Genomic DNA, 16,000 nt, shown 5'->3' with positions numbered 1-16,000 from the left:
CAAGGCATCGGTTAGGGATTGTGGGGGTAACTTCTTCCAAGGGCGGTAGAAGATGGTGGTGGGTCTGGTGGAGGTGGGGAGGGGGGTGGAGGTGGTGAAGGAGATGAAGTAGTGGTCAGAGATGGCCTTGTCGGTAATAGTGACATCCGAGACACTGAGGCCCCGGGTGATCACCAAATCGAGTGGGTGGCCGTGACTGTGAGTGGGGGAGTTTATGTGTAGGGAGAGGTTGAGTGAGGAGAGCAGGGAAGAGAAGTCTGTGGAGATGGAGCAGGAGGGGGTGAAGTGTAGGTTAAAGTCGCCCAGGATGATGAGGCGATCAGAGCAGAGGCAAAGAGATGTGAGGAGTGTTGAAATGTCAGAGATGAAGGTGGGGGAGGTTTTAGGGGCCGGTAGAGGAGGAGGATTTTAATAATAATAATAATAATAATAATCCTTGCATTTGATATAGCGCTTTTCACGTCGGGAGGACGTCCCAAAGCGCTTCACAGAACACACTGTAAAGTGAATTGACTGTATATTTGTGGGCGAACGCGGCAGCCAATTGCGCACAGCAATGTCCCACAAACAGTCGTAGATTGAAAATGACCCAATTTTTTTTTTATTATTGTTTTTTGGTTTTTTTGGAGGGATTATTATTATCTTGTTGATACTCGTCAACAAGGTGATGTCTCACCACTGTAATCATAGACAGACTGCAGACATGAGGGAGAGGAATGAGGGGTGGGAGAGGGTGAGGTGCTCAAAGGAGGGGAAAGAGCCAGTGGAGTAAGGGGATAGGGCAAGTGGTGTCCTTGAGATAAGGGCAACACCACCGCCACGGCGGTTGGGGCGGGGGATGTGGTGGGAGGTGTAGCCAGGTGGCGTGGCCTCCGTGAGGGGGAAGGTGTCGCCTGGGGTGAGCCAGGTTTCTGTTAAGGCCATGATGTCAACGTTCTCATCAAGGATGAGATCGTTGATGACCAGGGCCTTGTTGCAGAGGGAGCGGACATTTTTCAGTCCGATGTGGAGGGAGCGGTTGACTGAAGGGTGTGTGGGAGGGGAGGGGGGTCCAGGTTGTGGGGCAGGGGTGGGGGGAATGGGGATGAGGGAGGAGAGGTTGACTCCCCGGGTCTGTGCCCGGGGTGGCTGGCGAGTGTGGTGGGGAATGGGGCAGTCGGTGTGGCTGCTGCTGGACAGCCAACGCCGAGTGCCACGGTGAGCCCGGCGGAGGATTCCCAGGCTGGAACAGAGGGAGGTTGTGGGAGGGTCAAGTGGGGATAGAAGACGAGAGGGACGGAGAGAGAGGAGGAGAGAGCGGGAGAGATGCAGAGGGGGGAGGGTTTGGGGGAGAGAGGAGGGGGGGCAGGAGGGAGGGGGTGAGGGGGCTCGGGTCAGAGCGGCAGCCATAGTGCGCACGCGGGGACCGGGAGCGAGCGGTCAGGTGGATGGCATTATCCCGTAGATTGGGGCAGCGAACGCAACAGGACCATAGTGGGTTCTGATGTGAGCCCCGGGGGGGGGGGGGGCGCAGAGGTTTTTTTTTTTTTTTTTGCGCGCACGCACCTGAAAACTAATCTATGATGTCAGCGGTTCCCCTGCTCCGCCCCCACACCTCCTCTCCCCTCCCTAGCAGAACTCACTCCGGCGTCGAGTTTAAGTACCTGGGTCAGTAGGCCCAGGCTCCTCCCCGCGCTCTCCTGCCGCCGCTCCCCGACTGAGCGACTGACTAGTTGGGATAAGAGCAGGGGAGTGGGACTAGTTGGGGTAAGAGCGGGAGAGTGGGACTAGTTGGGGTAAGAGCGGGGGAGTGGGACTAGTTGGGGTAAGAGCGGGGGAGTGGGACTAGTTGGGGTAAGAGCGGGGGAGTGGGACTAGTTGGGGTAAGAGCGGGGGAGTGGGACTAGTTGGGGTAAGAGTGGGGGAGTGGGACTAGTTGGGGTAAGAGTGGGGGAGTGGGACTAGTTGGGGTAAGAGTGGGGGAGTGGGACTGGTTGGTAGCTCTTAGGGTTAAGGTGGAACTTCAAATATAATATGTAATAGCACAGGGGCCCATTCGAAGGGCCAAATGGCCTCCTGTGCTATTACATATTATATTTAACGTTCCACCATCAGTGGCCGTACTTTCAGCCATTATGCCATGAATCTCTGTAACTCTCCATCCGCCTCACCCCCTCCTTTCCATCTTCAGGTTGGAGTCTGAATACCTTCCTCTTCGACCGTGCCTACAGTCTGACTCGGTGTCGTGCTCCACCACAGTCAAGCGCTTTGGGACGTTGCGCTGTATAAATGCAAGTTGTTGTTGTAAGATTCTCTGATTAGGTCTCAGTATAACATGCTCTTTCTCTGTGGTACACATTCTCCATGTCCAGTCCTTCCCAGGAAGCCTGGCTACAGAGGGTTTGCCTGTTTGAAGATGAACGGATATTTTTATTTTGAACAGGGGAGGGAAAAAAAGTTTAATTTTGCAGCAATTGCAATTTTGTCTCTTTCAAGTTTAGAACAAAGGCTTTCCTTAGCCATTCGTAAACAGCGATGTTCAAAAGAACATGTTTGATCTGTAGCGAAGGAACCTCTGCTGAAGACCATTACTTCCTATGTTTGCTTTTAAAATTTCAAAACCTTAGGCAAGTTTCCTTACTTAATAAGCCTCTGTTTACCAACAGTAAGTTGGAACCCAGTTGTTAGTCAATTGGCGGATCGCTTTCCGGGGTTCATAATCCCTACAAATAAAATGGTCACTTAATCCACGACTGTTTGTGGGAGCTGCTATGCTATGCTGCGTTTTGCCCACAAAATATATAGTCCATTCACTTTACAGTATATCCTATGAAGCGTTCTCAAATGCTAGGATTATTATTATTATTAAAGCCGCTGTATAAATGCAATTTGTTACTGTTGTTGATTGCTCTTATAGAGCCAGCACGGAGGTGTTGGGCTGAATGGCCGAGTTCTGTGGTGTGAATGTCTGGTTGTGTTGTAGGTTCTCATTAAGCCAAAGCCCGTGGCTTTCCACGCCACGGTGGTGAGTGAACAAACCCGTCAGTTGGTGAGCGAAACTCTCCAACAAGTCTCTCGGGTGACCGAGGTGAGCAGCACGTCGGGGCAGGAGGGGGGTGTGAAAGAGGAGGTTCACACGTTCATAGAGAGCAGCGGCAGCATGTCCACCACAGAGTCCATACAAACCTCACACGGTAAGAGCTCCACCACACGATTATTTTAACACAGAGGTTTGAGTTTTTATTGTCAGTTTGATGTTGGTGTTGGTGGTCCGTTGTTGCTCCTGTTATTACCTTCACTTCTCAGTTACCTCTGCAATGTCCTTCGATTGAGACGTTTCAACCCGGGGGCTGTGTGTTCAGGTGGAGGTTAAAGATCTCGTGGCGCTGTTCGAAAAGAGAGGAAGTTTCTCTCGTTCCGGGTTGACAGTCATAGAATCTTACAGCACAGAAGAGGCCATTCGGTTCTTCATGTCTGTGCCAGCTCTTTGAAATAGCTACAACTAGCCCCACTCCCTCTCGCTTACCCCAACTAGCCCCACTCCCCCTCGCTTACCCCAACTAGCCCCACTCCCCCTCGCTTACCCCAACTAGCCCCACTCCCCCTCGCTTACCCCAACTAGCCCCACTCCTCTTACCCCAACTAGCCCCAACCCCCCCACCTTTACCCCAACTAGCCCCAACCCCCCACCCTTACCCCAAATAAGAAAGAAAATTGGTCACTGAATCCAGCTGATTGTGGGACACTGCTGTGCAAACTGGCTGTTGCCTATCTCTCTTGTGAAGCACCTTGAGACGTCTCGATGACGTGAAAGGGCACTATTTCAAATGCAAGGATTATTATTATTATTAAGTTCATGTGAAAGCGAAGTTTACACATAACAAAATACAATACAAAATTACATTTGCATAGCGCCTTTCACGTCGGGAGGACATCTGAAGGCGCTGGATAGTCAAGGATTTGCACCCGAGCTGGGGGTCGGGATCGGGGAGGGTGGAGGGTAGGAGATTGACTGAAGGTGTGGTCGAGGATGTGTGCCTTAAAAGGAGGCAAGGGAGGGAGCGAGGCAACTGGAATGTGGGATGGAGTTCGAAAGGTTGGGGCAGAGAGGCTGAAGGTGCGACCATTGGTGGTGGGTTGGACCAGGCCGGGGGTGTGGAGCAGGCCGGAGCCTGCTGAGCGGAGGGAGCGGACAAGTTGATATAATCTTCAGAGATGTGGAAATAACAAAGAGGTGAAGGTAGCATTCTGAAAAAGTGGCTTATCTGGGTTGTATTAAAAATGGTTAATTTGGTTGCCAAAAAGTGAGACATTGAATCATACGGACTTGGAAATTGCTAAGTTTGATTCCCTGTCTGTTGAGTTACCTGATCTTTAGCTGCGACAGACGTAGACTTTTTACAGAAGTCACTGGGAACACTCATCAGGTCAGGCAGCATCTATGGAGAGAGGAAAGTGGGTTAACATTTCAGGTCAATGACCTTGTAACCCTGACCTAACAAACATCTCTCCTCCTCAGTCTTTTCTACAATTCTTGTGCCATCTGAAATTTTAGGAGGAATTTTAAGACAAACTGGATGGAATTTTGGTCCACTGGAGCTTTGTGAGAAAACTGCAGATCCAAAACTGTACCCATGATCAGCCATGATCTAATAGAATGACGGAACAGGCTCGAGGGATTGAATGGCCACCTCCTGTTCCTTTGTACCTACCCTACCAGTGGGGTGCAGTAAGCTTACCTTATGTAACCCTCGTCTGTACTTTTAGCACCTCTCGCCTCAATTTCTCCATTGCCCTCCTCATCGGTCACACCAGCTACACCATTCACAAAATCCAGCTGATTCAGAAGTCAATCGCCTGTTTGCTCACCCCCCATCACCCCAACCCTCGCCAGGCTCCACTGACTCCCTATCACACACACTAAACTCAGTACCCCCATCACCCCAGCCCTCGCCAGCCTCCATTTCAAGATCCTTACACTCGCCTCAAATCACTTAATTCCCTGGTATCTCCCTTTCATACCTGCTCACACCCCACTCCTCTACCCATTTCTATTGCTCGGCTTGCTCCAGCCTCCGAACAACCCACTGCCTCTCCACTCTACCATCGGCGGCCTTGCTTTCAGCGACTACGCCCCAAACTGTGGAACTTTCTGCTTCAACCCCTTCCCTTGCTACCTCCCTGCCTGTCTTCATATTGCATCTGAAGACCTTTCTCTTCGATCGTCCCTACGGTCACCTCCCCTCTCTCCGTCTCTGCCTCGAGCTCCACCATTGTTAAGCTCTGGGAGGTAACCCTCCACACCACACACCCCATACATACACACACCCCATGCACACACCACATACACCATATACACACACACACCCATGCACACACACCACATGTACACACACCACTTACACACACCATACACACACACCACATACACACAGACACCATACACACACACACACCCCATGCACACACCACATACACCATACACACACCCATGCACACACACCACATGCACACACACCATACGCACACCAAATACACACAGACACCATACACACACACCATACATACACACACACCACACACCCCCCCCCCCCCAAACAAATAGCACACACAAGACACAAACACACACTCACACACAATGGGGTCTATCACGTCACATTCCCAACATCAACTGTAATTAAAAAGGTGGCTACTTTTAGCCATCGGCACGTGGTGAACTCAGCTGTCACTGGCTTACACTGTGTGTATGTGTGTGTGCGTGTGACTCAGACCAGGACATCACTGACAGCTCAGCACGGGCCAGTGTTCTGGGATGGAAACACCAGTTTGCTATCTGAGCTTGGAAAGGAATTTAGCACACGAGAGAGAGAGAGAGGGAGAAAGAGCAAGAGCAAGAGCACTTCACAGAGAGAGAGGCTCATTAATAATATTAATAATAATAATCCTTGCATTTGATATCGCGCTTTTCACGTCGGGAGGACGTCCCAAAGCGCTTCACAGAACACACTGTAAAGTGAATTGACTGTATATTTGTGGGCGAACGCGGCAGCCAATTGCGCACAGCAATGTCCCACAAACAGTCGTAGATTGAAAATGACCAATTTATCATTGTTTTTTTTTTGGAGGGATTATTATTAGGCTCTGTGTGGAGTAAGGAAACTTGCCCAAGGTTTCGCCCTCTGCCTGGAATTGAACTCAGGTCTCTCACTTGCAAAGCGAGTGCTCTAACCACTGAGCTACAGGACTGCATTGGACAGTCAGGGATTTGAACCCAAGGTGGGGGTTGGGATAACCTATTAAACAATACCTGTACGATTAACAGGAATAACAACTTGCATTTATATAGCGTCCTTCATGCAGGGTAACGTCCCAGAGCTCTTAAATAGCAGACTTTACAGGCCTGAACTAATAATCCTATAATAATCCTTGCATTTGATATAGTGCCTTATCATTGTCTTCGAGACCTCTAAAAGCGCTTGACAGAATATATTGTAAAGTGAATTGACAAGTGTATCTTGTGGGCAAAACACGGCAGCCAGTTGCGCACAGCTGTGTCCCACAAACAGTTGTGGATTGAGTTACTATATTATTTTTATTTCTATGTTTTAAGGAATTATTACCTCCGGTTCCTACTTACTCTAAACAGAGGCGTGTGGAGAAAGGAAACTTGACCAAGGTTTCCTCCTGCCCAGGAATCAAACCCAGGTCCTCTTGCTCGCGAGGCACGGGCTCTAACCACTGAGATACTGAAATACCAGCTCGTCTCCACTATTTTGCTGGTCTGTTTATAAGAACTCCAGAAAAAAAGCGTCTGGGTTGAGACTGAATTGAAGATTTTTCCACAATTCTGCAAAATGTTTTTAAATTTTAAACCAGAATAGGTCGGGTGGAATTTCAAGCTTTGGATATCTTTAAGCCCAATTTTGATCTTAAGTAAATTGAATAAATAGTTTTATTGCTTTTTTTAACCCACAAAAGTACACCAGTCAATTCACTTTACAGTATATTGTGTGAAGCGCTTTGAGACTTCTCCACAAGGTGATAAAGTGCCATATCAGCTAATAATAAATTATTATTATTATATCAAATACAAGGATTATTATGTTTTTTTAAGAAAACACTTGTCACAATTGGACCTTTGTATAGCCTGAACCTGTGAAACTCTCTGCCTCAGTCCCTCTACCTCACCCCCTCTTTGCCCATCTTCAGCTCGCACCTGAAGACTTTCCTCTTTGGCCGTGCCTTTAGTCACCTCCCCCCTCTCCCTGGCTTGGTGTCGGGCTCCGCCATTGTTGAGTGCTCTGACTCTACCCGGCGTGAAGGGAGCTATACAAATGAACGTAGTTATTGTATTCCACCAAATATAAAACCAGAATCCTATTTGCCTTTGTTTCAGCCTTTTCTACCTGAACCCCCAGTTTTTAAAGATAATAAAAATAATAATTTTTGCATTTGATACAGCGCCTTATCACGTAGTTGAGACGTCTCAAAGGGCTGCACAGGATACACTGTAAAGTAAATTACAGTGTATTTTGTTTGCAAAACATCTCCCATCTTCACCCTTAATCTCTCTGTTCAGCAACACAAATGGAACATCACCTATGAAGGTATATTTCCTTTCATTTTTTTCTAAAACTCACTTCACATTCCCACTATGTCCACCTGTAGTTTCCTGTATTTTCCTCATTTTGCTTTGCCCCACCCCTCCACGGCACTCATTTTAGCTTTAAATCACGCTACAACTCATTTATTTTTAGAGATCTTTTGTAACCCTTTTCTGCACTCGTTTTTGTTAACCTCTACAAATAAATTGAAAGCATTCTCATGCATGTCCTGATTAAAAGAGAGTATGGGGATGTCTGGGGAGACCATAGATCCTCTCTTGTGTGGTTTTTGGGGATGTGAGAGGAAAAATAACTTGCATTTATAATATATTTATAATAGCACCTTTCATGTTAAAGTAAACATCCTGAAGCAAACAAGGATTGGAATACAATTTAGTTTAACTGGGAGAGAGACTCCACTATAACAGTGGCGGGCGAAGGGTTCAAAAGTTTAGAAGTTCTTAAAAGTCCTTGTGTGTTAACTGGGATTAGAGTGACGTGTTCAGTGAGAGATTAGAAAGATTTAATCTAATCTCTGGTGGATTGGTGAGAGCTGTGTCTGCTGGTTTAGGCTCTGTTGTCCAGTTTACTGTGTGCTGTGCATTTGACGGTTCAGATTTGAACCCTCTGTCTGAGCGAGTGGGCCTCGTGGAGCACTGCAGGGACCTGCTGGCCATTCACTGTGTATTCACAGTGGAAGCCACTTTAGCCGGACACTGGTTAACCCGGACATCCGGCGTCAATTCATTTGTATTCTTACCTGTTTCACTGCCCACCAGGGGCTCTGGGGTGGAGATGGGAGGAGTCAAATCAGCGGACAGCGGACTCCAGCCATTCACAAGCGGCTCCGGGCTGTCAATCAGTGAGGAGGGGGCAATGGGAGGGAGTCCGATTGTGATTGATTGACAGCGGGAGCCGCCGGTGATTGGCTGGAGCTCATTCATTAACAAGCAGCCCCGGCTGTCAATCACCTGGGAGCCGCCACTAATGGGTCCCTTTGCCGTCCAATGGAAGGGAGGAGGCGGAGCTGCTCCTCTGCTGGGTGGGAAGAGGAGAGGGACGTCCACCTAACCTCGGACGCCTCTTCAGCCGGACAAGATGGCCGCCCCGATGTGTCCGCCTTAATTGGCTTCAAACTGTATATATTTATATAAAAACTGGTTCTGATCTTCCTTAACCTCGTGTTTGTTTTGTCTTCAATTGTCACAATAGGGAAAACCAGATCCTACATCGAGATACAGAAAACACGAAATAATTATTTGAGTAAGTCTCTGATATTGTGCCATCACTGCTGTTCCCCTCTCCCTCCCCTTTCCCACCTCCATCTTCACACAGGATGTGATTTGCACCGTTTAATTTGTCTCATTATTTTGTATCTTTTCTATGTTATCGATCACAAGGTCTCATGTGAAAATCACCTGTTTTATTGAATAGGTGCCAGTTCCGTGTATATTTATTCACAAAATCTGCATCACGTTTCATATGTGTTTTACCCCCCACCCCCCCCACTTCCCTTCATTTCAATTCAAACTTTGTCTTAAATTGTCGCAGTTCTACATATTAATCCTATAAAAGATTCTCTGGGATTTGGTAAGTGGCCATAGGTGAACAGTCACATTGTGCTGCAAGTGAAAAGATGGTATTACAGGTTAACTTAATTCTGTCATTAACTAACTAATTAACTAACTAATGAGAAGAGTTTCACAGTTGATCCTTGTTAATTATATGATTACGGGCACCTTTAATTCCCTCTGCAAACATGCCACATGCTATAGCCACTGCTGTGCGCAATTGGCTGCTGGGTTTTGCCCACAAAATACAGTCTCTGTATTTCTCTATATATTCTAATATATCCTAATATATTCTCTGAAACGCTTTGAGACATCTCGAAGACGTGATAAGGTGCTATATCAAATGCCAGGGTTATTATTATTATGTCTTTCCTCCCTCTCCCTCCTTTAGTCGCTCCTTCACCTTAAAGCAATGTGATTCTGCAGTGAGCTTCTTGGAAATTGAAATGCATTAACATTTTGAGAATTGAAATGCATTAACATTTTGAGTGACTAGGGTTTCTGATTATTTGTGCCCCAAGCTCTTAAACCTGTGTTTGTATATACCACAGACACTCACACACAAATGGTGGGGTCTTGAGAGAGTTGTGACACCCTGTGAAGGAGTCCTGTAGATTAGTGGTGAGGGCACTCGGTGTTTAACCTCAAATGGCTCTACACATACAGCCCTGAACCTGCACCCACTCATCTGTTGAAATGTATGTGTTTCCAGTAATTGCTGTCAAGTTATATGGCTCACGTCCATCTACTGTTGCTTTAGCTACGCAATTTAAATTGGTTTCTGCGCAAGAAATATTGCAAAAGAATATACAAAGCTGAAGAAACAGTGTAAGATTTTATGATTCTGCCTCTTTTCCAGGTACTGGGCTGGTGAGAATAGAAGTGAGCTCGCAGTCTTAACACTCAGAATATTGCTGATCATTAAAAACCTTCAGCAATTACCCCAATTGTTGTGGCTGTCAAATAGCAATGTTACAGCACAAATGAAAGTTCCAGTTATAATACTCCACCACCCCTCTAAATGTTACTCATCACCGTTGCTTAAGAGTCTCCAAACCTAATTGAGAATTCCGCACATCCCACCGAGACGTGGAAATTCCCAAGATAGATTGTTGGAATGGAATGCTCTCTCGCTCTCTCTCTCTCCCTGGAGGGACACATCCTAGTTACTAATTCCAGGGAGTATTAGGCGCAGGTTGGCGAGAGCCAAGACTTGTGGGGAGCACAGAGTGTGTGTTGGGCCAGAGTCTGGCCAAGCTTTCCCACTGCTTTCCATCTCGGACCATCCTAGTTGAGGCTTTAGCTTGAAAGGTTGACAGGAGCTGAGTGGGTTGACTCTGTGCCCGCAGTGACTGGTTTGCCCTCCCAGGTCCTGCCAATGAGTCAGGCTGGGCTGTGGAATCAGCAGTACTGTGGACTTGGCTCAGGACTGGACTAGAGACCGTCACAGAGGGTGGGCTTGATTCTGACATTCCGTTACCAGGCCTGTCACCTTGAGCCTTGAGCCAGGACCTCACTTTACCTCCCTCCGAGGAGCAGGATAGCCGCGAAAATGAAACACTAGAATATAACATGGCCGAGTGGCCTGATCCAAACAGCATCAACCGGTCACACCACCAGGGGGCACCTCAGAGCCACTCCCATCACCTCCTCCTGTCACGTCACACCCTCTGCCGTGTCTCCGACAAAGTGGAACGCTGTGACAAGATGCCAACCCTCTGGTGATGTAAAAGCCTTGACTGGGATACAGGTTAATTCGGTGCTGATTTCCCATGCATCTGAGTTTGCCTGTTGACCTCCAATTGATACTGCAAATGGAAAATTCAGCCTCAATTGTACAGCCTGTTTTCTGGAGCTCGTAAGGTTAAGATCTGGGGGTGTGGGGGAACCCTACCCGGGTCTAGATAGCACAGTAGTTAACGTGTTCGCCTTATAAATAAATAAATAATAAATTGATCATTCAATCCACGACTGTGTGTGGGACGCCGCTGGGTACAATTGGCTGCTGTGTTTTGCCCACAAAATACACAATCAATTCACTTTACAGTATATTCTGTGAAGCGCTTTGAGACATCTCAATGACATATCAGAATCATAGAATTACACAGCACAGAAGGAGGACATTCGGCCCATCGTGTCTGTGCCGCTCTTTGAAAAAAGTTGCCAAATCAACCCCACTCCCCCACTCTCTCCCCATAGCTCTGCAAACTTGTCCTCCCCAAATAATTATCTACTTCTCTCTTAAAAGTTGTTATGGAATCCCTCCCCTCTGTTTCTCCCCCTATTTTAAATCGGAGCTCTCGGGTTACCGACCCACCCACCAGTGGGAATAGTTTCTCTTTGTTCACCCTATCGAATCCCCTCAGAATTTTTAAAACATCTAGTAAGTCTTCTCTTAACCTTCTCTGCCCCAAGGAGAATAATCCTGGCTTCTCTCGCCTCTCCTGAAGCCCCTCATTCCTGGTACCATCCTTTGCACCCTCTCCAATGCCTTGACATCCTTCCTCAAGTGTGGGGCCCAGAACTGAACACAGTCTCTCGCTGAGGCCCAACCAGTGTCTTATATAAAGGTTCATCATAACTTCCTGACTTGTATATTCTATGCCTTTATTTATAAAGCCTTGTGTGCCGGATACTTTTTAACAGCTTTATCTGCCTGTCCGCCACCTTCAAAGGTTTACGATATGAACCCCAGGTCTCTCTGCCCTTCACCCCCTTTAACACTAGTTTATATTGCTGCTTCTGCTGCCAACATAAGCATCTGTATATCAAATGCAAGGATTATTATTTTATTATTACTCAATCCCTGTCCAGCCTTTACGCCAGGAGTCAGCATTCTAACAAGGTGCGTGAACGTTTGATAGTGTGGGAGCAGCTACACATTCATGGACAGACATTGAAATGTATAAATATTTAAATTTTTCAGCAGAATTAGAAACTCGCCCTTTCTCTCTTTCCCCTTCTCCTTTCTCAACATCGAACTCCACCACTGTACAAGTGTTCTGCGTACATTATCCTGGGCAAAAGCCACTGAATAACTGCAAATTGTTAATAATAATAATAATCATTGCATTGGGTGACATCCCACTTGAATGACATATTTTATCTGGGGATTGTAGCCCAAAGGGGAAAAGTGACCATTTTGGGGGGTGAACGACGACTGAGAAAAACTACGTGGTCCGAGATTGTATGAGACTCTCTTTAGCTATGCATCTGTCTCATTCTATTTTTGTACAGATAAATGCAAACTTCATGTGATCAGTGAGGTAACTGCAATGTTGTTTACAATTCCTGTTGCAGTTTTATTCTACTTTTCTTAGATTTTGTGCAATGCCTTGCACATTGAAGGTCGCCCCAATGCACTACACACGATTTACTGTCCGGGAGTCCTATAGTGTAACAGTTAGAGCCTTGCAAGTGAGAGGACCCGGGTTTGATTCCTGGGCAGTGCGAAACCTTGGTTTCCTTACTCCACACTCCTCTGTTTACCTAGCAGTAAGTAGGAACCTGGTTGTTTGTCGATTGGATGATCGCTTTAATAAAATATTAATAAAATAAAATTGGTCACTCAATCCATGACTGTTTTTGGGACGCTGCTGTGCGCAATTGTCTTCCGCATTACACCTACAAAACATTGTCAATTCACTTTACAATATATATTCTGTGAAGCGCTTTGAGGTGTGTCAACAGTGTGATAAGGAGCTATATCAAATGCCAGGGTTATTATTGCTGTGAAATGCAGTGACTGTGCAGTTTGGTTTATGGATCCTTATTTTGAAACGTTTCAAGGCGCTTTCCAAGTAATTGCTGTTAAATTAAGTACCTGCTGTTTTTGTAGGAAAATGTGGCAGCCATTTTGCACTGAGATAGCCCTAATACAGTGGAGTGTTGGTCTGGGAGCCGCGAGAAGCTCCTTTCTATTCCGAATATTCTGCGATTTTTAACAATAATAATAATCCTTGCATTTGATTTAATGCCTGATCACGTCTTCGAGACATCTCAAAGCACTTCATAGAATAGACCGTAAAGTGAAGATTGTGTATTTTGTGGGCGAAACGCGACAGCCATTTGCGTACAGCAGCGTCCCACAAACTGCCGTGGATTGATTTTTTTTCAATCGACTAACAACCGGGTTCCTACTCACTGCTGGTAAACAGAGGTGTGTGGAGTAAGGAAACTTGCCTCGGGTTTCCCCCGCCCGGGAATCAAACCCGGGTCCTCTCGCTTGCGAGGCGAGTGTGCTACATGGAGTCCTGTAGCTCAGCGGTTAGGGCACTTGCCTCGCAAGTTTCCTTACCCCACACGTCTCTGTTTACCAGCAGTAATTAGGAGGTGATTGGAGGATGGCTTTCCTGGGTGTAATAATTCCTTCAAAATTAAATAAATAAATAATAACAATAAATTGGTCATTCAATCCACGGCTGTTTGTGGGGACGCTGCTGTGTGCAATTGGCTGCTGCGTTTCACCCACAAATATACAGTCAGTTCACTTTACAGTATTCTGTGAACTTTGAGACATCCAACATGAAAAGGCTCTGTATGAAATGCAATGATTATTATCACACTATGGAACTCCATAACAACAATCTAAACAACCCAAATGTTTAACAGCTCATCGCAGGGAAGGCAGGGCTGACAAAGTGCTTTTCCCCTCATACTGAGCTCATGGATCAGCCTCAACTGTGAGCTCAATGTCGCAACATTTTGACTGCACGATGTTGTTAGCTAGGCCGATGCCTGGTTTTATAATAAAAACATGATGGTCATTTATTCTACAACAACTACAGATGACAAACGCTGATGCTAAACTTTTCCATCTCTTTGTTGCCTCAGGGGATTTCTCACTGTTACTAATATTATACTGCGGGATGGTAGTATTTCCTAGAAAAGGCGGTCACTCTCTGAAACCTCGCAGAAGATAATTCACACTCAAGCAGAGTAAAAATGTGCAAATTTATCATTTCTGGGTGTCTTTCGACAAGTGCTCTGGGACCCTACCCCATGTGAAGGGTACTATATGAATGCAAGTTGTTGTTGTTGAACTTGGCGTCCTGTAGTGCAGTGGTTAGAGCATTCGCCCTGCAAGCGCGAGGACCCGGGTTCGATTCCCTTAGGCAAGTTTTGTTACCTTCCTACGCCCCTGTTTACCTAGCAGGAACCCGGTTGTTAGACGATTGGTGGATCACTTTCCAGGGATAAAATCCGTTTAAAAATAAATAACATAACATTGGGTCATTCGATCCACTCCCAAAATGCAGTCAATTCACTTTACAGTGTATCCTGTGAAGAACTTTGAGATGTCTCAATGACGTGATAAGGAGCCGTATCAAGTACAAGGATTATTCGCAATGTGAGGGTGATATTTGATATGTATCACACTGATCCAGCTCCCACTCCAATCAGATCCATGTCAGCTGGTTCAGCAGCATGAGCAAGGCCTGAGATTTGGGCGTGTCAATAAAGCTTTCAAAAATAAATGAGGTGGATTTCTATTAGAAAATAATATCATTTAATAAAAACAATCCTTGCATTTGATATAGTGCCTTATGTTGTTGAGACATTTCAAAGTGCTTAATGTATAATAATTAATATAAAATATAATAATAATTCTGGCATTTGATATAGCGCTTTTCACGTCTTCTCGACGTCTCAAAGCGCTTCACAGAATAGACTGTAAAGTGAATTGACCGTATATTTGTGGGCGAATATCTGGGGATAAAGTATATAGTTTGGCACACGATATGTCAAGTAACTGCCTGGATGGTGGAAGGCAAACTGGATGGACTTTAGTCTGTCACCAGCAAACTTTGATGTTCTTCTGTTCTTTTATTGCTCTGTTGCATCACAGACTCTCAGCAAGTGGTTCATGTTATCTCGTCATCCAGAAGCCAGGATTGGGCAGAGCATGAGGTGCCCATGGACACCAGCCCCACCATCATCTACCAGGACGTGTCTGGGGAGCCACAGTCTGCCACCTCCACCATCAAAGCCCTGCTTGAGCTGCAGCAAACAGGTGGGTGTCTGACTTGGCCATCAGTGGTCAGGCCTTCAGCCTCTCTGCCCCCTCCCTGTGCAATTCCATCATACAGTCTCTTCGTCTCGCTCCCTCCCTCACCTTCAAGGCCAGTTTCAAGACCCTGCTCTTCAACCGTGCCATGGTCACCCTCCTACCCCAACCCTCTCTGCCTTCCACCATCCTGATCCCAACCCCTAGCTCAGGTCCAAATCCCTGACTGTCCAGCAGTTTGTGTCCGAAAATAAAACCATCTTCAAACACCATTTCATCTCCTTTAACTCCTCAGGCCCTCTCTCCACCCCACCTCCATCTCCTACCGGCCCTGGAAAAAAATCTCCCTGCAACCCCACTCCGCTGCCCTGGAGTCATCTGAACTCCTCCCCCTCTGGCCTACCTCCCGCACTGATTTATCCTCCTTGCTCACTCTCCTCCACAACTCCCTCTCCATCACTCTTGATGCCCTTGTCCCCCTCACCTCCCCAACCATCTCCTACTCATGAACCTCACCCTGGTACACCAACCACCTCCGCTCCCTCAAGGGTCAGGTGTGGGCCACCGAATGCACTTGGCTCAAGTCTGACCTAACGGTCCACCAGCAGATCTGTCTGGACCCGGAGGCGGAGGCAGAGAGATAGAGTTGGGTGTCATCCTCGTGTGTACATGTGGAAGTTGACCCCATGTCTGTAGATGATGCCACCAAGGAAGAGCATGTAGAGGCTGAAGAGGAGGTGACCGAGGACAGAGGACCCGAGGAACACCGCACAAGAGGGCCTACAAGAGAAATCGTTGGTAGAGACAAATTGGAGACGGTGTGAGAGATAAGACCTGAA

At 46.8% G+C, this 16,000-nt stretch overlaps 1 protein-coding gene across 1 annotated transcript in view; it reads left to right on the top strand.

Annotated features, from left to right (window-relative positions):
- emsy (EMSY transcriptional repressor, BRCA2 interacting) overlaps positions 1–15,167 on the top strand; it is a gene marked incomplete at both ends in the record, with an annotated part of 29,212 nt that extends 14,045 nt beyond the window's left edge. The window contains 3 exon segments of the mRNA XM_042334592.1: positions 2,963–3,173; positions 8,796–8,846; positions 15,003–15,167. Of these exon segments, the coding sequence (XP_042190526.1) occupies positions 2,963–3,173; positions 8,796–8,846; positions 15,003–15,167 (427 nt within the window).
- Positions 15,168–16,000: the final 833 nt, after the last annotated feature.

The sequence above is a fragment of the Callorhinchus milii genome, unplaced genomic scaffold (assembly GCF_018977255.1).
Source record: "Callorhinchus milii isolate IMCB2004 unplaced genomic scaffold, IMCB_Cmil_1.0 Scaffold4, whole genome shotgun sequence".
Classification (NCBI taxonomy): Eukaryota; Metazoa; Chordata; class Chondrichthyes; order Chimaeriformes; family Callorhinchidae; genus Callorhinchus; species Callorhinchus milii.
This window is presented reverse-complemented; position numbering and strand designations above follow the sequence as displayed.